Source organism: Microcaecilia unicolor, chromosome 8 (assembly GCF_901765095.1).
Source record: "Microcaecilia unicolor chromosome 8, aMicUni1.1, whole genome shotgun sequence".
NCBI lineage: Eukaryota > Metazoa > Chordata > Amphibia > Gymnophiona > Siphonopidae > Microcaecilia > Microcaecilia unicolor.
The window spans coordinates 245,715,600-245,739,377 of NC_044038.1; the positions used below are offsets into that span (position 1 = coordinate 245,715,600).

The following is a 23,778-nucleotide window of genomic DNA, read 5'->3' on the forward strand; positions in this document are numbered from 1 at the left end:
ATGCTCTTCTTTATTCCAGGGTCCAAAAATATGGAATAATATACCAATATCTGTACGACCGATATCTTAACTATATTCTATTTTCTAAAGTTTTATTTATTCACTTTGTAGAATTATTATTATTTTAACCAAAATGAAACTGTTTATCATATCTGATTAGGATATTTTATCTTTGCTGGGAACCGCTTTGAAGACATTGATAAAGGTGGTAGAAAAGCATCGGAATAGAATAGAATTGAATCACTAGCTCTGCATCAGAGCTATAATCTAATCTACTAAGCGCCAAGGCAGTATGTTAGCTAAGGCTGGTGTACATAGGCACGTACAGACCTGATGAATCGAAAAGGTGATAATACGACTCCTATGGGACACTGCACTGCAGAGGCTGCTTCCTGAGTCTCCAGGAGTGACTGGAAACATTTGTGAGGCGTTCTCAATTGCCTTACCTCAGGTAGAGGACAGGCAATGAGGGAACGTACAAATAGTGACAAAATTAAGTAAGGTAGCACTCTGGGATTTAGATCAGGTCACAAACGTCTCTCCAACTACACACCTGAATTCATTACAGCCAGAAAATACACACTGGAAAGAATAGGACACAAGGCTCAGATATTATTTTTAAAAATATATAAAAGCTAATTTATTATATTGGCAGCAGTAGAAACGGTTTAAATCAGAGATTATTATTATTATTAGCATTTGTATAGCGCTACCAGACGCACGCAGCGCTGAACACCTGACATAGAGAGACAGTCCCTGCTCAATAGAGCTTACAATCTAAAAATAATACAGACAGACAAGACAATTAAGGGCGAGGGAAGTACTGGGCGAGAAGGAACAAGGGGGGAGGCAAATGAGTAGTGGCTAGGAGCCAAAAGCAGCAGTGAAAAGGTGGGTTTTCAGCATAGATTTGAAAAGAGGTAGAGATGGAGCTAGACGTACAAGCTCAGGAAGTTTATTCCAGGCATAAGGATAATGCACATATGCTAAATTACCCAAAATGATGGCAAGACAATGAATATTTATACACCTGTCAATTCAAGTTAAAAATAATGCATGCATTAACCTAGTCCTGAACTGATTAGGATCCCTAACCCCCCTCCCCCCCCCAAGCACTATAAGATAATAAACAGTTGCAACCTGACTTGGGGGCTCATTTCCTAAACCGTGATAGGGCTACCGCATGCCAAATCGACCCTGCCGCCAGGGTAGTGCGGGTTCCCAGTGGTATTCCAAAGTTGGTGCATGCAGTTTCCCCGCGGAGGGAATTCCTAGCCAGCGTTGCCATGTGTTGCCCGATTACCACATGAGTAGCACGAGCCCTTACCAAGTAAATAACCACACACTATTTTTACTATTAGTGCACGGCCATTTACTGCCCCATTTAACAAAAAGTCTTTTTACCCACCGCACGCCAATTTCACGCGCCAATTTCACACGCCAATATTAGCGCAGGCCACTTTTTACCACAGCTTAGTAAAAGGGTCCCTTGATGATGAACAGCTCTCAACCCTCACAGACACCGGAGGAAGAGAGCGGGTCAGGGAGCTGTAGAGTCTCTCAGGAGGATACAGGAGTCATAGCAGGGATGGTCAGACTGCAGACAGGAGCAGATAGCAGGCTTTCAGGTGCTTTCACTCTTCTGGAAGGGGCAGGCACACCAGCAGGCAGGAGCAGATGGCAGGGCTGGGTTTTACGAGCTTCAGATGTCTTCATAATATGGTTGGCTCGGATCTGGGCAGTTGACTACTTCACTGACGGCAGTTCCCAAGCGAACTGCTCCAGATAACACCCAGATAACTTCATGTTTTTTTTCCAGAGGCTTCTCACACCCTTCCCTTGGGTAAGGTGAGCCTCTCAGTCTGCAACAACAGATTTGGGGTTTGCCAATGTTGTGGGCTTCAACGGCAACTTCACTAGTTGGAACTGGGCTGACTTCTATTGTCTATGTCCCAGAAATGCCAAAGAAAGACAATGATCAAATATTTTATATCACATTAGTTGTTCGTCTAATCATGAATTGATAATGAGTGTGACTGTTGGGCGGACTGAGTGGACCATTCAGATCTTTACCTGCCGTCATTTACTATGTTACTATCAAGTTTCTCTGCAAAACAATTTGCTAGTTGATCGGCCGATACACAGTGTCAATTACCTTCTGCATGACCCAATAATTACCTAGTTAATTGAAAAGAGTATTCTCTCTGGACAATTGCTTGACCAACTTTGTTGTGAGCAATAATTCCTCTTAACTAGTCTTAATTCCGTCAAGTAACACCTATTACTTCCTTTTGTAGAGTCGTTTTGCCTCTTCTGGTCTAGTAGCTCATCATTTTATTTAATCTCTTCTAGCACAACTTTTCAGAGCTAATCATCTATGGTGCCCAGTGTTATACTATTACAATTACTACTTACTTTTCAGCTTAAAGTAATTAGTTACAGTAATTAAATTACTCATTTACAAACATAATTGATTTCTGATTTCAGTTACCTGCTTAGAGTAATTGCTTTTCCTTTACTGATACCACATCCAAGAATACTTATGGTAAAAGCTTATGGTACATGAAGAGGTAAAATATCCATCTTATACACAACCCCAAATGTGAATATTGCATAACTTCATTGCTTGATGCTTATTTCAAGGAGGTTTGACCAACTCATGCCAACCACATCCTCTGTCATGTCATGCTAGTTACTCTTCAAAATTAATTAATTAATTACAGTTACTGGGATAGTGAATAAGTAAGTTACTTTATTGATTACTGTAAGAAAATAGTTAACTATAGTAACTAATTACTAGTAACTCAATATCGCACACCGGTAGTACCAAGACCATTTTGATTTCTGTTTCTCGTGAAACATGGCAATCCAAGGTTTGAGATAACATTTCGTTCCACTGAGAAACCTGTTTGCTCAAAGATTAAAAACTGGCTGAAGAGGAACAATCCTTAACAAACAACTCAGAATCTGTCCTTGATTGGAATGCAAGATATTTTCCATGCATATCTACTCTTGAAGGGTTTTGGAGGCTGAGGAAAAGTCAGTGTAGTAAAAGCTAATACATGATCTGTCTACAGAAATGATTGTCTTTACAGCAGAAAGAGATGAAGACAAATTTAGTTGTGGTCACTCAGAACTAAATCTGAAAGATGGCATTTGGAATGTGAGGGGTCTTTGACATATTGCTGTAACTTAAGCCCCTCAACAAAATGTTTAAAATTCCAATTCTTAACAGAGGCTTGTGGTAGCCGTGTTAGTCCACTCTTAAGGTTATCAATAGAAATCAAACAAAATAAAACATGGAAAAGAAAATAAGATGATACCTTTTTTATTGGACATAACTTAATACATTTCTTGATTAGCTTTCGAAGGTTGCCCTTCTTCGTCAGATCGGAAATAAGCAAATGTGCTAGCTGACAGTGCATATAAGTGAAAATTTCAAGCATTACTATGACAGTCTGAGTTAACAAGGATCTGGGGTTCCTAGCCCATTATAAACCATAAAGCTGTATCTCTCTGTTGATCATCCTCCCCTCACCTATCCACACCCATCCTGTTAGAATATCAATGATATGCTTTGATGTCCCCATGCATACCTCCTACCCACCCCCATCCTCCCACCCTGTCAGACTGTCATAGTAATGCTTGAATGTTTTCACTTATATACACTGTCAGCTAGCACATTTGCTTATTTCCGATCTGAGGAAGAAGGGCAACCTTCGAAAGCTAATCAAGAAATGTATTAAGTTATGTCCAATAAAAAAGGTATCATCTTATTTTCTTTTCCATGTTTTATTTTGTTTGATTTCTATTGATAACCAATTCTTAACAGAAATTGTGGATTCAAAGTGTACATTAAAATCACCTAAAATACACAAGTATTGTGCAGTAAGATCTAAAGTAAGCAGGAGCAACAAGTCTCGGGAGGTAGAAGAAATAGGTGGGGGAAAATAAACTGGCAAAAAATAAAATGGGACTGGAAAAGCCAGCTGCCACTGGATCAGCTCAGCTCATGTTGAGGTTTGCCAAGATTCAAACCCATGACCCTGTGTACCAGAGAATAGAAACTTGTGGCCGAGCAGCAGAAGTTAAGTTTTGCACGTACCACAATGGTAATGAACCTCAAAGTTATGGGGCGTATGATCTTGGTCTCTCAAATTTACTGCAGATGCCTGCTGTAGTAGTTTTATCATGCCAAAGAGGGCTTCCTTCTGTAGTTCATAAAATGTAATGTGTATAGGAAAAGTATCAGGTATGCTTGAAAACTCCTTTTAATCAAGCCTGTGCCACAAAGTATTTCTGTATCGTTTCCTGGTCTCCAACTGCATTTCTTGGTACTTAAGGATCTCCTCTCACCCCACAATCATTTCGGACTGACACCTATATAATCACTGTAATCCTGTTATTTTTCTGCTTTACCATTATGTCCAGTTTCCCTGCATCCAACTTTTTATTGGTCAGAATGGGAATGTCCCAGGAGATCATAACCTCTTCATTCTCAATAATATTTTTTATTTTATATATATTGAAATTTTAAAATAAATTACAAGTATCCACTTGTTACAGAAAATTTTGATAAAGGGGTAGCCAAAAATAAGCATTACAGGAAAAAACATTTACTACTACTTACTACTACTACTTAACATTTCTAAAGCGCTACTAGGGTTACGCAGCGCTGTACAGTTTAACAGAGAAGGACAGTCCCTGCTCAAGGAGCGTACAATCTAAAGGACAAATGTACAGTTAGTCAAATTGGGGCGGTCTAGGTTTCCTGAATAGAGGCATAAGGGTTAGGTGCCGAAGGCGACATTGAAGAGGTGGGCTTTGAGCAAAGATTTGAAGATGGGCAGGGAGGGGGCTTGGCGAATGGGCTCAGGAAGTTTATTCCAAGCATAGGGTGAGGCGAGGCAGAAAGGGCGGAGCCTGGAGTTGGGGGTAGTGGAGAAGGGTACTGAGAGGAGGGATTTGTCCTGTGAGCGGAGGTTTCGGGTGGGAACGTAAGGGGAGATGAGGGTAGAGAGGTAATGAGGGGCTGTGGACATAGAAGTAACAAATAGTCCCCCCACCGCATTGGACCACAACAAATAGGGGTAGAGACTTGAACAGTGGAGTTATTCAAAGGGGAAAAGTAGAACTAAGTACTAGCATAATGCAGATTGCATCCCTATTACTACATTGCAGAATCCTAAATCGGTAGCGGTGTAGCAGATAAGACACTTTAAAAATCAATATCAATTTATTAGGGGTCTCTTTCTAAGCCATGGTAGTGTTTATAGCTCGCGGTAGAAATCAGCTGGCAATAAATGCAGAGATGCACATTATATTCCTATGGGCGTCTTGGTGTTTACCACCAGCTGATTTCTATCGCAAGCTAAAATCGCTACCGTGGCTTAGAAAAAGACCCTCTTAGTACTTATATTCAACATTATACAACCATGTCGTTTCAATGTGACTTACATAGTTTTGAGAAAGACATACAAAGGAGAGATATATAAAAGATGGACAAAAGTTTAGAGAAGCTATACAGAAGATTATTCAAACCTATGTAGGTACATACAGTGGGGGAAATAAGTATTTGATCCCTTGCTGATTTTGTAAGTTTGCCCACTGACAAAGACATGAGCAGCCCATAATTGAAGGGTAGGTTATTGGTAACAGTGAGAGATAGCACATCACAAATTAAATCCGGAAAATCACATTGTGGAAAGTATATGAATTTATTTGCATTCTGCAGAGGGAAATAAGTATTTAATCCCTCTGGCAAACAAGACCTAATACTTGGTGGCAAAACCCTTGTTGGCAAGCACAGCGGTCAGACGTCTTCTGTAGTTGATGATGAGGTTTGCACACATGTCAGGAGGAATTTTGGTCCACTCCTCTTTGCAGATCATCTCTAAATCATTAAGAGTTCTGGGCTGTCGCTTGGCAACTCGCAGCTTCAGCTCCCTCCATAAGTTTTCAATGGGATTAAGGTCTGGTGACTGGCTAGGCCACTCCATGACCCTAATGTGCTTCTTCCTGAGCCACTCCTTTGTTGCCTTGGCTGTATGTTTTGGGTCATTGTCGTGCTGGAAGACCCAGCCACGACCCATTTTTAAGGCCCTGGCGGAGGGAAGGAGGTTGTCACTCAGAATTGTACGGTACATGGCCCCATCCATTCTCCCATTGATGCGGTGAAGTAGTCCTGTGCCCTTAGCAGAGAAACACCCCCAAAACATAACATTTCCACCTCCATGCTTGACAGTGGGGACGGTGTTCTTTGGGTCATAGGCAGCATTTCTCTTCCTCCAAACACGGCGAGTTGAGTTCATGCCAAAGAGCTCAATTTTTGTCTCATCTGACCACAGCACCTTCTCCCAATCACTCTCGGCATCATCCAGGTGTTCACTGGCAAACTTCAGACGGGCCGTCACATGTGCCTTCCGGAGCAGGGGGACCTTGCGGGCACTGCAGGATTGCAATCCGTTATGTCGTAATGTGTTACCAATGGTTTTCGTGGTGACAGTGGTCCCAGCTGCCTTGAGATCATTGACAAGTTCCCCCCTTGTAGTTGTAGGCTGATTTCTAACCTTCCTCATGATCAAGGATACCCCACGAGGTGAGATTTTGCGTGGAGCCCCAGATCTTTGTCGATTGACAGTCATTTTGTACTTCTTCCATTTTCTTACTATGGCACCAACAGTTGTCTCCTTCTCGCCCAGCGTCTTACTGATGGTTTTGTAGCCCATTCCAGCCTTGTGCAGGTGTATGATCTTGTCCCTGACATCCTTAGACAGCTCCTTGCTCTTGGCCATTTTGTAGAGGTTAGAGTCTGACTGATTCACTGAGTCTGTGGACAGGTGTCTTTCATACAGGTGACCATTGCCGACAGCTGTCTGTCATGCAGGTAACGAGTTGATTTGGAGCATCTACCTGGTCTGTAGGGGCCAGATCTCTTACTGGTTGGTGGGGGATCAAATACTTATTTCCCTCTGCAGAATGCAAATAAATTCATATACTTTCCACAATGTGATTTTCCGGATTTAATTTGTGATGTGCTATCTCTCACTGTTACCAATAACCTACCCTTCAATTATGGGCTGCTCATGTCTTTGTCAGTGGGCAAACTTACAAAATCAGCAAGGGATCAAATACTTATTTCCCCCACTGTAGGTAGGAACAATGTAGAGGATTAGAGAGTGAAAATTATTGGGTGATTCAATTCGATGTGGTTGCCTGAGTTTCAGAGGGGAATTGCCGAGGAAAAGGGCTAGTCTAGGGACTGATGAAAGGGGCTGTAGTCGTGGAGTGGGGGGGGGGTGCATGATGGGCAGAAGATGAAATGAGGATTAGAATATGATGGGTTATCCGTTATCTATTAGAAATTTCGTAAAGAGTTGAGTCTTTAGCCTTTTAAGCAGAGGACCATCTTATGTTGGTTGGTAGAGCATTTCAGAATTTTGTTTCCAGAAAGGGGAATCTTATGCTGGAGATAACCGTAATTGGTCAGGGACAAAGAAAAGATACTTACCCGTAGGTAATGAGATTAAACATTTACATGGGATCCTAAGAAAAAACTTGGTCCCCAAGACCAATGTCTCTTGTCTTACTGAAAGAAATAATTTTGCCATTCCTGCATCATCTGGGGAAACAGGGTAAATCCATATTCTCTGTCCCATAGAAAAAGTATTGGATTTTCTAAAGTAAAGGCGAATAAGCAAATTAAAGTCTTGGTCAAACACACAATAGACCAATAATGTTGATCTCTCTTGAACCTCTTTATTTGATGATTCTAAAATTGCTGACAAGTCCAAAGCCTCATAACTTTGAAGCTCTGGATTACTTCTTTTCAGGAGAAAATATACCTTGTTAAAAGGTGGCACTTTAGATACAGGTATATTTAAAATCTCTGAAAGGTATTTCTTCCATGTTTCCAAGGGAGTTTGACCTAAAACTTTAGGAAAGTTTAACACTCATGTTCAAATGCCTGGAATAGTTTTCCATCTTTTCCAGCTTTCTATGTAAAATAATCTTATCTTGAACAAGAGCATTTATAGATGACTTCACTTCTTTAGTGTCTCTCTCTCTAAAGTCTCAATTCTTCAAATGATCTCTCTCAATAGTTCCTTTCTTATTTGCCAATTACCCTCATAACCAGTAATTTGATAGTGTGTCAGTGGCCTCTTACAGGTGCTTCAGGGCAGGTGTAACTGTGCTTGCGGTATCGGCCCAATTTCTGCCACTTAAGACTATTTTATAAAGACAAGTAGGTGCAACTTGTCATTTTAAAACAGACTTAATATAGGTGCCTAAAAAAGTGCTTACACTAGGCGTCCTCTTATAAAATATATCCTGTGTGCAATCTTGCCCCTCAGGGTATACATTTTTGCATATGCCTAGTGCAATAAGTGTGTGAAAGAGTGGGTGTGACGTACATAAGTAATGCCACACTGGGAAAAGACCAAGGGTCCATCAAGCCCAGCATCCTGCACACGACAGCGGCCAATCCAGGCCAAGGGCACCTGGCAAGCTTCCCAAACGTACAAACATTCTGTACATGTTATTCCTGGAATTGTGGATTTTTCCCAAGTCCATTTAGTAGTGGCTTATGGACTTGTCCTTTAGGAAACCGTCTAACCCCTTTTTAAACTCTGCCAAGCTAACCGCCTTTACCATGTTCTCCGGCAACGAATTCCAGAGTTTAATTATACGTTGGGTGAAGAAAAATTTTCTCCGATTTTGTTTTAAATTTACTACACTGTAGTTTCATCGCATGCCCCCTAGTCCTAGTATTTTTGGAAAGCGTGAACAGATGCTTCACATCCACCTGTTCCACTCCACTCATTATTTTATATACCTCTATCATGTCTCCCCTCAGCCGTCTCTTCTCCAAACTGAAAAGCCCTACCCTCCTTAGTCTTTTTTCATAGGGAAGTCGTCCCATCCCCATTCTCATTTTAGTTGCCCTTCGCTACACCTTTTCCAATTCTACTATATCAAAGATGCTTAAATATTAAGGAAATCTGTTTAAGATTTAAGATATGTTTTTATTAAATGTCCATCTGAAAACTGAGCAATTCCAAATATCAAGATATCAAAATTGACAAATAACCATAAGTAACAAAGAACTACTTAGTCATACGTAAACACCCTTCCCTCTCCTCCCCAGACACAGAATGCACACAGCGAGGCATAAGTACATAAGTACATAAGTAGTGCCATACTGGGAAAGACCAAAGGTCCATCTAGCCCAGCATCCTGTCACCGACAGTGGCCAGTCCAGGTCAAGGGCACCTGGCACGCTCCCCAAACGTAAAAACATTCCAGACAAGTTATACCTAAAAATGCGGAATTTTTCCAAGTCCATTTAATAGCGGTCTATGGACTTGTCCTTTAGGAATCTATCTAACCCCTTTTTAAACTCCGTCAAGCTAACCGCCCGTACCACGTTCTCCGGCAACGAATTCCAGAGTCTAATTACACGTTGGGTGAAGAAAAATTTTCTCCGATTCGTTTTAAATTTACCACACTGTAGCTTCAACTCATGCCCTCTAGTCCTAGTATTTTTGGATAGCGTGAACAGTCGCTTCACATCCACCCGATCCATTCCACTCATTATTTTATACACTTCTATCATATCTCCCCTCAGCCGTCTCTTCTCCAAGCTGAAAAGCCCTAGCCTTCTCAGCCTCTCTTCGTAGGAAAGTCGTCCCATCCCCACTATCATTTTCGTCGCCCTTCGCTGTACCTTTTCCAATTCTACTATATCTTTTTTGAGATACGGAGACCAGTACTGAACACAATACTCCAGGTGCGGTCGCACCATGGAGCGATACAACGGCATTATAACATCCGCACACCTGGACTCCATACCCTTCCTAATAACACCCAACATTCTATTCGCTTTCCTAGCCGCAGCAGCACACTGAGCAGAATTATTCTTAATAAATGATTGAGCTTCTGCTTGCCGCACAGAAGTCTACACTTTCAGAGAATTCAACAAAGAAGTGCGCAATCCCATGGGGGAGATTCTATATATGGCAATTACGTGCATAAATTTCAGAATGCGCACAAAATACCCATTTTTCCACCTATAACCATGCCCCTTTTTGTCTGCGTGCGTTAGAAAGGCGCACTACATTTCAGAATATGCTTAGCGAGTTGTTTGCATAAGTTCTATTTATTGCCAATTATTGCTTGTTAAATGCTGTTATCAACGCTAATTTGCCTATTAAACCAATTAAGTTATGTGTGTTATAGAATAAGCCTGATTTTCGGGGCGGATTTCTAGGCGTGCTATATAGAATCCAGGGAATAGTGAGTGAATTGAGAAAGGGGATCCATAATGCATTCAAACTGATGAACCAGTGAAAATGTAATCGTTTGTTTATGGTATTCCAGATTATTGTTTTGAAACATTATTGGATTATATGTCTGGATATTTGTTGGAAGAGGGTATTTAGTTAATTTTAGGTTTTATATACATGGAGATGTTAGTTTAAATAAATTGTAAAGGGTTTTGGTGGAGGTTTTGGAAAACTATGAATTATGTTCAGTTAAAAGCATATGTTTACAGCGGAGCATGTATGCCTTAGGACTGTGGAGTAGATGATGTGTTTGATATCTTGTTCCGATTATCATTTTATCCACTGTAAATTAGAAAGAATGATTTGCCCTAAAGTGGGCAGAAAATTGAAATAGACGTTTGAAATTTAGGAGCATAAGGTGCAGATGATGTATGAAATTAATTTGGAATAGTCAGTTAATGAGTAATTGACCCAGTACAGCCGTTCTTACACCACCCTATCATCAGATTCACCAAACCAAATACATAGTAGATGACGGCAGAAAAAGACCTGCACGGTCCATCCAGTCTGCCCAAGAAGATAAATTCATATGTGCTACTTTTTTATTTGTACTGTCCTCTTCAGGGCACAGACCGTATAAGTCTGGCTAGCCCAATCCCCGCCTCCCAACCCCCAACCCCGCCTCCCACCACCAGCTCTGGCACAGACTGTATAAGTCTGCCCAGCACTATCCCCGCCGCCCAACCACCAGCCCCGGCACAGACCGTATAAGTCTGCCCAGCACTAGTCCTGCCTCCCAACCACCAGCCCTGGCACAGACCGTATAAGTCTGCCCAACACTAGCCCCGCCTCCCAACCACCAGCCCCAGCACAGACCGTATAAGTCTGCCCAGCACTATCCCTGCCTCCCACCACCGGCTCTGGCACAGACTGTATAAGTCTGCCCAGCACTATCCCCGCCGCCCAACCACCAGCTCTGCCACCCATTCTAGGCTAAGCTCCTGAGGATCCCTTCCTTCTGCACAGGATTAATGATTTCCATGTCTCACTCCTAGACTTGTCCAACTGATAAAACATACTTTTCTCATTCTTACTGATTTATATCTAGACTGCAAAACTCGCCAGTGCCTGCCCATGGCCCTGCACTGAATATCCAGAGCTAATCTAGCCAGCAACAGTCAGCATGTCCGTCGCCAGGTGAATGTCAGCCGGGGTATTACCACTAGAGGGTCTTTTTGGGCGTCTTGGGACATTTAAATACTGACATTTAGACGTGGGGATACTTCTAAAATAAGCCCCTATGTCTGCAGCCTCACTTTTATCACATGTTCATTCATGCTTTCAACAAAAAAAATAAAAACAATGAGAGAGAGAGAGAATAGTTAATGGAATAGGAAGTTGCAGGTCATTTGGATACTTTTGGATTTGGATCCTGAATTGACAATCATGACATTTTTAAAACCAAAGATTATTTACAGTGTCCTTCAGAATACCTAACCATTTGAAGAAGTTAAATTCCCAGGGGTATTAAAGTACCCGTTTGGTTTTAAAAGGAAAAAATTAAACTCTTTGAAGATTGACTAGTGTCATATGTGCCTTATTGGCTAAAAGTCTTTTGGACTTAGCTTATATTTTTCTTCAGTAGTTCAAGCACAGAGTTATCCCCTGTCCCCAGAGGGCTTATTGACATGGACATAAGGGAAGCCACTGCTTGCCCTGGGAGTGGTAGCATGGGGGTCTTCCTACTATTTGGGTTTCTAAAAACAAAACAGGGCAAAACACTACTCCAGAAATAATAATGTAACGAGAATCGGTCTTTCCAGCGCTGTGTGTTGTGTACTGTGGGCAGACTTCAGCTAAGTAGTCGCTGTTTTATCATTTCAATGTTTTTGAAGTTTGGATCTGATAAATGGTGTGTCTTGTTTTTAAATGAAAGCTTGAATTAGGTTATTGAGGCAAATGATTGATGAAACCTTTAGAGCTTGGATCTAGAATAGCTGTGCACTGTAAGAGATCCTTTAGCTCATTCTATGATAACATCTGATGCCATATGGTCTATATCGGAGACTTATTATCATTGGATAGAGTTATGTATATGAAGATTAAAATAGTAACTTAGTAGATGACGGCAGAAAAAGACCTGAACGGTCCATCCAGTCTGCCCAACAAGATAAACTCATATGTGCTACTTTTTGTGTATACCCTACTTTGATTTGTACCTGTCCTTTTCAGGGCACAGACTGTATAAGTCTGCCCAGCACTATCTCCGCCTCCCAACCACCAGCCCCGCCTCCCACCACCAGCTCTGGACAGACCGTATAAGTCTGCCCAGCACTATCCCCGCCTCCCAACCACCAGCCCCGCCTCCCACCACTGGCTCTGGCACAGACCGTATAAGTCTGCCCAGCACTATCCCTGCCTCCCACCACCGGCTCTGGCACAGACCGTATAAGTCTGCCCAGCACTATCCCCACCTCCCACCACCAGCTCTGGACAGACCGTATAAGTCTGCCCAGCACTATCCCCACCTCCCACCACCAGCTCTGGCACAGACTGTATAAGTCTGCCCAGCACTATCCCCGCCTCCCAACCACCAGCCCCGCCTCCCACCACTGGCTCTGCCACCCAATCTCGGCTAAGCTCCTGAGGATCCATTCCTTCTGAACAGGATTCCTTTATATTTATCCCATGCATGTTTGAATTCCGTTACCGTTTTCATTTCCACCACCTCCCGCGGGAGGGCATTCCAAGCATCCACCACTCTCTCCGTGAAGAAATACTTCCTGACATTTTTCTTGAGCCTGCCCCCCTTGAGTCTCATTTCATGTCCTCTAGTTCTACCGCCTTCCCCTCTCTGGAAAAGGTTAGTTTGCGGATTAATACCTTTCAAATATTTGAACGTCTGTATCATACCACCCCTGTTTCTCCTTTCCTCCAGAGTATACATGTTTAGTTCAGCAAGTCTCTCCTCATACGTCTTGTAACGCAAATCCCATACCATTCTCGTAGCTTTTCTTTGCACCGCTTCAATTCTTTTTACATCCTTAACAAGATACGGCCTCCAAAACTGAACACAATACTCCAGGTGGGGCCTCACCAATGTCTTATACAGGGGTATTAAAACCTCTTTTCTTCTGCTGGTCACACCTCTGTCTATACAGCCTAGCAGTCTTCTAGCTACGGCCACACACTAGATACATTGATTTGTGAGAACTTCAGTGTTTGCCACATTGTTGCTACTCCTTTTTCTTTTGACACTATTTGGGTTTCTGACAGGTACTTGTGACCTGGATGGGTCACCGTTGGAAACAGGATACTAGGCTAGATGGACTATTGGTCTGACCCAATATGGCTATTCTTATGTTATGTTCTTACAATCCAAGGAGCCCTTTTACTAAGCTGTGCTAAGAAATGGACTTAACGCACCCTTACACGGGTCTTTCCTACGTGCTGAGCCCATTTTTAGCGTGGCCTTAAAATAGTCCTTTTTTTCTATTAGTTTTGGGGGGGGTCGTTCGTTAATGTTAACATCAGCATGCGGCCATTTTAAAGATTAACATGGGCGCACTTGCTGCCTCCTGTTTTGGAGGTGGTAAGAGCTCCCACATTGTCTGCGTTATTCAATTAGTGCACGCTAATGTCTGTGTGCTATATAGATAACACATCCATGCCCATTCTCCGCCCCGACATGCCCTCTCCAAATAAAATGACCATTCGGTGTGTGCAGATGGCAAAACTAACCTGGAGGCTTTAGCGCATCCCATGTTAGGTCATTCTTGCTGCATTAGGTGCACGTTATTGCCTAACACAGATTAGTAAAAGAGCCCTTAACTTTGTACCTGAGGTAGTGGAGGGTTAAGTGACTTGTCCAACATCAAAAGGAGCATCGGGAAATTTTGAACCCTTGCTTCCCTGGCTTTCAGCCCACTGATCTAACCATTAGGCTGCTGCTCCAGTCTTTGTTAAAATGAAACAAAGACAGTAGGGCATCCATAACACAATATCAGACAACCAAACTAAAATTTGGGACTGGATTCCTGATGGCGTTTCTGGTGTAGCTAGGTAGATTTGAGAGTAGTCAGCATTAAAATGGAAGAGATCAGAGAACCAAGGGAACAAGTATAGAGAGGAAAGAGAAGAAGACTGAGGAGAAATCCCTGAGGCATATCAGTTGATGGTAGAATATTGGTAGAGGAGGATCCACCAGAGAAATGTAATGAGAGAGGTAAGAAGAGAAACAATAACAGACTCCCAAGCAAATAAAAGACAAAAAGCCAAGGAGTGAGTAGTGAATAATAAGTTTCAAAACCAGCAGACGTGGCCAAAATAAAGGCCTTTGGCTATGACAGTGAACAGGTCACTGGAGATGGGCAAAGGCTGTTGCTTTGGAACGTAGAGAGCAAACGTCAGACAGGAGTGGACTGAGAATAGCTTGAGATGAGAGTCAAGACAGAGAAGGTGAATGACACATTCAAATAGTTAGGATGTAAAAAGGAAGAGGGAGATGCGATGATAGTTACCAGGGAAAATAACATTCCTGGAGGATTACTGCTCAGACCTTCTGCCACACTAATGAAAGGAGGTTATTGACACCACAACACAACCTGGATTATCTCCGAAAAGCACTGACATCTATAGGTAGAAAGAGTTTAGTTCTCAGTTCAGGCAAGATAAAAGTCTGGTTAGTGTCATCCACATCATAGATGGGATAGACTCAGGTTATCTAGTACATTTTGTGCTGGTTGTTTTAAATAAATAGGCAACTGTTTATAGGTGATCCCAAAACATCTGATAATTAGGGTACACATAAATTAACTAACTGTTTTCATAGTTTACATACAATTTTATTTCATTCATTCCTGACAGATAGTGAGCCTTGGGACAATCGCATTGTGATTATCTAATTCATTACCACCCCTATTCTGGTAGGTTTATGTTTACAATCATATCTGAACAAGATTTGAATTTTTTTTTAAACTTTTTGTTAACACATATTTATAATTGAAACTGCATATTTTTGTTTGATATTTTGATTTTATTGATGTTATATTTAATGAATTATATGTTCATTTATAAGCCATCCCATTGATTTTTTTTTTTAATGAAGTTTCATTCATTTCTTTTGTTTACTGGTCTGGCTATTTTGATTTTATTGCTTTTGTATTTATTGTTAGTTATTTCCATTAGTTTTAAATAATTTACATATTCATTTCTATGTAATTATTTATATTTATGTTCCAACAGATATCACCACACCCCTGATGCAGGCAGTCATCGAAATGTGGCCATGTCGGATCACTAGTTGATGCACACAAATACTGGTTCCTGCTTGAGATTGGGTTCCTTGAGACCTGGTCCTGTTATCTTTTCACCTGTTCGTAATGAATATACAAGAGGGAGTGCATGCAAATCTATCTTCATTGCATGCAGATTTCTCTATATTTATTGTGGATAGCCTGAAAACCTGACTGGCTAGAGTTCTCACAGGACACATTTGGGAACAACTTTCTAAACCATAGTGGAAGATTTATAGAGACGGATGAGTCTGTAATACCCAGTTAAAGGAAAGGCAATGAAAGTTAGTAGAAGAATCCTATGGAATTATATATACACAGACATACATGGACAGGTAATAACCTAGCAATACACAACTTTGTTTTTCCCAGGATCGCTGGTTTTGGCGTCTGCGCAACAACAAGGTACAAGAAGGATACCCCATGCAGATCGAACACTTCTGGAAAGGTCTTCCAACCAGGATTGATGCTGCCTATGAGAGGTCAGATGGAAAGTTTGTGTTCTTTAAAGGTAAAATTTTCTTATCACTGATTTCACATGAACAGCCAGAGTCTCTGTGTGCACATATGACCTGGAATTCTTAAAGAACTTTGTCTATGTCTGTACTATGTCTTCTTTTTCATCCTCCTGTTCTGTCTACTCTTCCTCTCAGAGTATGCTACACTTTAGACCTACAGAAACTGAGCAACAGTTCTGCAGCAAGATGTACCTTGATCCTTAGATCAGTTCTTCTTTAGAATGGTTTTTGCAAGATGCTAGCTTTCCTTGGGTTGATATTCAAAAGCATTTATGGATAATTACTTTTTTCTTTAATTTGGTGCTGGCTTCGCTCCTTTTCTCTCGCGGCACCTTATGCCCGGAATAGACTTCCTGGACCTATACGTCTAGCTCCATCTCTACCTGTTTTCAAATCTATGCTGAAAACCCACCTTTTCACTGCTGCTTCTTAGCTCCCATTAATTCCCTCACCCGTAACTGCCTTGTCTATCTGTATTATTTAGATTGTAAGCTCTTTTGAGCAGGGACTATCTCTTTGTATCAGGTGTTCAGCGCTGCGTGCGTCTGGTAGTGCTATACAAATGCTAATAATAATAATTTTGGATCAATAACAATGCCCATTCAAAATGTATCGCTTTAGAATTAAAAGGGGCCAGGGTGAAAGTTTCTGTGAATAGTGGCAATCGGACACCAGCTCTGTGGGTGTCTGAGCACCCCCAATATTTTCCCCTCTAAGTCTGTAGATTGAAGCAGAAAGCTCTATGCTATCTAGATAAAGGAAATACATAGGAAGTGCTTCTTTTTCCTAGTTGATGCTCCTTCCTCCCCCTGTAGCCCGTTGGCTATGTCTGACCAGTAGACAGTGTTGCCAGGTACTCGGCCCCGAAACCCGCCCAAAAAGTTCACACCCCGCCCCCCGCCGTCATCAACCCCGCCCCCCGCCGTCATCAACCCCATCCCCGCTGTCATCGACTCCGCCGTCATCGGCCCCGCCTCCTTTGTCGTCGGCCCCGCCTCCTCCATCATCGGCCCTGCCCAAAACATCACTAGCCCCGCCCAAAACGTCACTAGTCCCCCAATTGGCAACCTTGCCAGTAGACTATAGAGGGAGGAGGGAGTTGCTGTATCCTAGCAGCAGCCAATGGGGACTAGGGTGCAGCAGACAGACACAGGGAAAAGGAAGAGACAGATTCAGTTAAACTTTATTGGTATGACAATTTTACTTATGTTACCAGATTAATACCTTTAGCAGCACACATGCCAAGTAACATGCATTCGGGGCCCCTTCTCCAACTCACACTTTGGCTTCCTCGCTACTCCCCAGCAGTCTCCCGGGGTGTAAACTGCAGAGAGTGCCAGGCAGAACTTTGGCCTCTTTGTTGGGCAGATTGGATGCACCATTCAGGGCTTCAACTGCCATCATTATATGTTACTGTGTTGTTACGTTTAACACATCTGTGCTGTCTATAAGCCAGTATGATTTCCATAGTCATTTAGTAGAGGAGTGTGGTAGCCGTGTTAGTCCACTCTTAAGGTTATCAATAGAAATCAAACAAAATAAAACATGGAAAAGAAAATAAGATGATACCTTTTTTTATTGGACATAACTTAATACATTTCTTGATTAGCTTTCGAAGGTTGCCCTTCTTCCTCAGATCGGAAATAAGCAAATGTGCTAGCTGACAGTGTATATAAGTGAAAACATTCAAGCATTACTATGACAGTCTGACAGGGTGGGAGGATGGGGGTGGGTAGGAGGTATGCATGGGGACATCAAAGCATATCATTGATATTCTAACCGGATGGGTGTGGATAGGTGAGGGGAGGGTGATCAACAGAGACATACAGCTTTATGGTTTATAATGGGCTAAGAACCCCAGATCCTTGTTAAGTCCTTTCTGTTGGGTGTTAAAATATTCAATCATTCTGACTTCAAAGGTCTTACGTTCTTGTATGGTTTTAAAGTTACCTTTCAGGATTCTCACTATATAATCAGTCATTTATAAACATACCAAGTAGTAGCAGACTCGGACCATTTTAATGACACAAATACATTCTAGACAGTTTACAGTTCTCAGCTGGCATTCACGCATGTAAATGCTACTTATTCTGTCAACTGTTCCAGTCCATTCCCAGAATTTTTATCCTGCTTATATCCATTATAGAGTCAAAGCGGGTTACACTAAATTCATATACATTCAAAAACTATATAATCAGAAATATTTACGAAACAAAAAGGTTTTCAACGCCTGTCGGTATTTCAGGTACATATCTATACTCCGTATCTGAACAGGAAAAGAATTCCACAGTTTAATAGCTAAGTAGCTAAAAGAACTATCCCAAAAGCATTTAAAGCGGATCTTATTTGCCAGCGGAAAGCCTAAATTTAGGTGCGGTTTTATAGAATGAGGGGTCTAGTGTATGCTCTGGTGGAGCCTCCTCCATTGTGCGTCTCAGAGCTCTATCTTGGGACCTTTTCTCTTCCCTCACTCTGCTTTGTTCCGATTTACCTTCCATGGTTTTTGGTATCATTTTTACACTGATGAATCACAGATCTGCCTCTTTATACCAGAAGTTTCACTAGGAATCCAGGCTCAAGTCTCGGCCTACTTGTTTGACACTGCTGTCTGGATGCCCCACCACCATCTGAAACTGAATATGGACAAGACTGAGCTTCTTATCCTTCACTCTAAACCCACATCTCTTCCCACTCTCTCTAGCTATGTGGATAACTCTTATCCTCTCCATCTCCTCCACTGTTAACCTTGGGGGTCATTTGACTCCTCTGTCTCTGCACATATTTAACAGACCACTAAAACCTGCTGTTTCTTTCTTTATAGCAATAAAAATTCATTCTTTCCTTTCTGGACAGTACCAAAACCCTTATCCACTCTCATCACCTCATGCTTAGATTACTGCAACTTGCTTCTCACGGGTCTCCCACTAAACCACCTCTTTCCCTTTCAATCTGTTCAAAATTCTGTTGTACTACTTATATTTCGCCAGTATCACCACATTCACATGACCCCCTGTCCTCAAGTCACTTCATTGGCTCCATTTCTGCATACAGTTCAAAGTGGCCTTACAAGTGCATTCACTCTGCAGCTCCTCAGTATCGCTTCACTTTTATCTCTCTCTACTGCCTTCCCTGGGAAACTCCATTCATTGGGTCTTTCTTATCTGTAACTCTCTTCTCCACTGCCAACTCCAGACTGTTCCTGCAAACTTATTGCGCCATATGCCTGGAATAGACTTTGAGTTGGTATGTTGGGCTCTGTTTCTAGCCCTATGGCTGCTTTTACCTGTTAACCCAGTATCCACCTGTTCAGTACCCGTGTTTTAATCTTTCCCATAATAATTCTCATTCGTCATGTTAGTCTGTTTTGACTAGATTGTAAGCTCTTTCCAGCAGGGGGCTGTCTCTTATGTGTACACCTAATAGTGCTATAGAAGTGAAAAGTAGTAGTTCTGATATCTAGATCATATCTAGCATTTAATCCATAATGCTTTTTGGTTTCTGTATTATCATATTCTTTTCTCTTTACTGGAAAAAAGTTGAAGTTGCATAAGAGACTATTGTACTATTTTGTAAACATTTAACACTGATATATTGAGTTTTGCCGAATCTCATGAACGTGCTTTACATCAAGATAACAAACCATAACTTCTGCATAAGAAAAAGGTCAATTTCTTGTGTTCTCTCTTTTCCCCGACATCCAGGAGATAAGTATTGGGTGTTTAAGGAAGTGACGGCTGAGCCAGGCTATCCGCATAGCCTTGTGGAACTTGGAAGCTGCCTGCCCCGTGAAGGTATTGATACGGCTTTGCGTTGGGAGCCAGTTGGCAAGACCTACTTCTTCAAGGGAGACAGATACTGGAGATACAATGAAGAGAAACGAGCTGCAGACCCAGGGTACCCAAAGCCTGTCACAGTATGGAAAGGGATCCCAGAAGCACCCCAAGGAGCTTTTGTGAGCAAAGAAGGCTGTAAGTGAAAATCTTTGACATGTTTGCATCGAGGCATTATTTAAAAATATCTGATGTCCCATTTCTCATTACATCAGATGATTAGACTCCCTCTGCAGTTATGCCAGATCCAGGAGCTTTCTTGGTTTTTCTGCAAGATCTGGAGACTTATACTGCTGTCAGGTCCAAGAATTCCAGTCTGATCTGCAGAGTTTAGGGACTCTTTCTACTGACACCTCTCTGCTGACACGTGTATGAAGAGTCTTTGCTCTTTTACCCTTATCAAACCTCAGATGGTATGTCAATGTATTATGGGATTCCTGGTGATTAACAGGACTATAAACTTCTGGTGTGGAAGAGGGGCTGTGCTAGGCAAGTCAACTTAACTACATCTTGGAATTTCATTTTGAAGTCCAGGCATAATCTTTACTCTGTATACTTTGTGCTTACAAAGAATGGAGTATAGATAACTCACAACACTGGCAACTACATGAGAAGTTCATATAGAATGCAATATTTATTTTTAATTAGTCCATATTTAGTATTTGTTAAAATATTTTATTTGTACTGTTCAGATTTGTAATCAATGTGTTTTTTTTCCATCTAGTTTATACGTATTTCTACAAAGGAAAGGAATACTGGAAGTTTGATAACCAAAAGCTGACTGTGGAGCAAGGTTATCCAAGGTCAATCCTCAAAGACTGGATGGGCTGCAACCAAAAGGACGTGGACGGTCGGAAAGACCGACATCACATCCATGATGATGTGGACATTATGGTTACAATAAATGATGTGCCTAGCACTGTGAATGCCATTGCAGTGGTCATTCCTTGCATCTTGTCGTTGTGCATCCTCGTCTTGGTATACACAATCTTCCAATTCAAAAACAAAGGAATCCAGCAAAATGTTACTTACTACAAACGGCCTGTTCAGGAGTGGGTATGACAGGCTCAGGATTGTGCTTCAGACTACAAGGATCCTGCAGTGGAGCCTGAATGGTGGATATTCTTGTTATGGTGTTGACAGCGCAGATGGACACAGAGATGGCCTTACACAGTGGAGCCTCTTTCATTAGTAAGAACTGCCTCAAACTTAGCTTCTTTTGGTGTGCCATTCTCTGCAGGCCTACTTTGTGTGAGTCAGATACTTCTTGTGGAGTTTCCTTCAGAACAAGAGAGCATCATCCTACATTGTCCATCATCAAAGACACCAGCATTCTGCAGTGTAGCTAGACACCACTTGCATTTGCATTTCTATAGCTGTTGCGTAGAAGGATGAGGATGATGATCAGCCGTGAGGACCATGGCACTGTAACACATTAGCTCTCTTTTAGTTGAGTACAAGAACCAGGAATTCATCTGGCTACATCTTTTCAACACCTGCTGGTCAGAACTTTTGTACAGATTGGGGGCTACTAGTGATCACAGAAAATTGGCATTTGGGCCCAGGTTCATTAGTGGAGATGAACCTGGGACTTCTATTACTTCTAGAAAGTTGTGGAAATAAGAAAATATGCCAAACTCTAGTTGGATAGTCACTTGATTGCAAGATTTTGCAAGAAAAATCAGTTGGGGACCAAAGCACCGTGAATCTGTCCACAGCATTAATCAATTTTGTTTGAGGTCTTGTAATAGATTGAACATTGCTGTTTTCACTCCCACCAGTCTCAAATCTCATGAGCCTGCAATGCTCAAACTTAGTCCCTAACTAAATAACTAAGAACCCCAGTAGCTCTGTAGCCGTGGCAGGCCCGGCGATTACATAGCCATGGTGTCACTCTCCCCTTCAACTGGAACTGTTAGAAAACTGAAGGGAGAGAAGGCATTTCCATGATTAGAGGGGAAAAATGTCTCTTCACATACCGATGTCAGAGAAAGTAGAGAAAAAGCACATTTTCACCATTTAGGAAGTATTTGGCATTAGATTTTAGCTCCCCCCCCCCCCCCCCAGAAATAAGGGGAGCATTTCAACCTTATTTGTTGCGTCAGATGTGTAGTAAAGCCTCTTTGATATTGGTCCGATCTTGAAAATGTTTGCCAGAGCACAGGATACGATGATTTCTACAGTTTTGGTATATGGAGACTACACTTAGTGAACAAGGATACAAGATGTTGTAATCTGTGTACCATATACAGACTCTTTCTCGCAGTATTTCCATCGATAGAGCTGAGTCTCTGGCATTTTCTGTAAATTGTTTTTCTATATTGCTTTGCACATGTTGCTTTTGTTATTGATGGAAAGAGTCTAACTATTAGTTATCAGATGAACGAGTTATTTCATCAGTTGGAAACATTTATTGCACGGCATGCTGTGAGGCCGTCAAGGTATTAATGGATATGGTAATTCAGATATCCGATAGGATCAGACGGAACAATGTAAGCCACATTGAGCCTGCAAATAGGTGGGAAAATGTGGGATACAAATGCAACAAATAAATAAAAATAAATAAATAAATAAAAGTTGATCCTAAGAAATGCATATCTTTTGTGAGTCTGGAACGCTACAGCTTGGCTGTTTTGTAGACTTAATTCATCATATGCCAGTATCAGTGTTGTGCGATTATTGAGTTACTAGTAGTTATTACACTGAGTAGTAATGCTATTTATAAATTTATGCTGTTGAAATGTTAATAAATCACAGTAACTTGAAAGGGGTCATTCAGTAAAGTACAGCATAGGCAGATTCAGTTCATAGAGGAGAATACTGCAGACTTACAGACCCAATGAAGAGAGAGTGTTGGGGGGGGGGGGGGGGGGGGGGAATTAGCCCAGCATGCATAGAAGAACAAGGCAAGCAAATAGGAAGAGTCCCATAAGACACAGAGATCTGGGACATGTGCTCAGGAAGAGCCTATGACAGAAAACTACAAGATTACAGGGATTTGTAGTCAAGGCATAACCTTAAAGGTACAGGCAATGAATTTATTACCATCAATACTTAACATATATTTATAAACAACAATCAGCCTGCCTCCATGCAAATGGGAGCAGATACTCCCCACCTGCTATCGGTAGATACCACTATTTAATTCCTCAAAATATAAACATTATGAGCATGCAAAATCTATTAATAAAGCTAGGTCTCTGAAGGTTGACAACTCTTTGCTTGTCTCAAGTTCTCTGGTGTTCAGGTGACTTATCTTGTGCAGTCTCGCAGGAGCTGAAGTAAGAGACAGATAACACAAACAACAGACAATATACAAGAGAAAAGTCATGTGCATGGAGTGGACAACTGCATTAAGCTCTGGAGTGGACAATGGTCCACGGAGTTTGGCTCATCATGGTGTTTGCAGATCACTGGCTCCGTGATGGCTGTGCTGAAGAAGTCTGCCGTTTTCCATGGGAGTCCAGTGTTGAAGTTCTCAGGTGGTGTGAAGTTGTCATGGATGATCTGCAGTATCTCTGATGGCACTTTGATGATAGGTGTCTGGTCTTTCAACAGCTGGTTGATAAACTGAAGGCACAATGTTGATGACAAGAACTGTTATTTCTGGACAGATCTCTGTGTCAGAGTCAGGGTCTGTAAATTCAAAAGAGTTCTACATAGCTGTGGACATGTGGCCAGGTTTTAAAATGAAATCTGGTCCTGAAAGCCACATGGTTTTCATTAGCAAGGACACTGCCACAGCTCAGGTGGCACAGTCTGCTGGGTTTTTGGTTAGTTGGCAAGTAATACTGCTGTTCTGGTCATGTTTACTTCTGTATATGTTGCTGACGTACACATAAAATCTCCT

At 41.7% G+C, this 23,778-nt stretch overlaps 1 protein-coding gene across 1 annotated transcript in view; it reads left to right on the forward strand.

The window, feature by feature from the left end:
- Positions 1-21,893, forward strand: part of MMP24 (matrix metallopeptidase 24) — a 77,316-nt gene extending 55,423 nt beyond the window's left edge. The window contains exons 7-9 of the mRNA XM_030212037.1: positions 15,953-16,091; positions 19,800-20,066; positions 20,653-21,893. Of these exons, the coding sequence (XP_030067897.1) occupies positions 15,953-16,091; positions 19,800-20,066; positions 20,653-20,990 (744 nt within the window). The 3' untranslated portion in view covers positions 20,991-21,893. The remainder of the gene's footprint in view (positions 1-15,952; positions 16,092-19,799; positions 20,067-20,652) is intronic.
- The last annotated feature ends 1,885 nt before the right edge of the window (positions 21,894-23,778 follow it).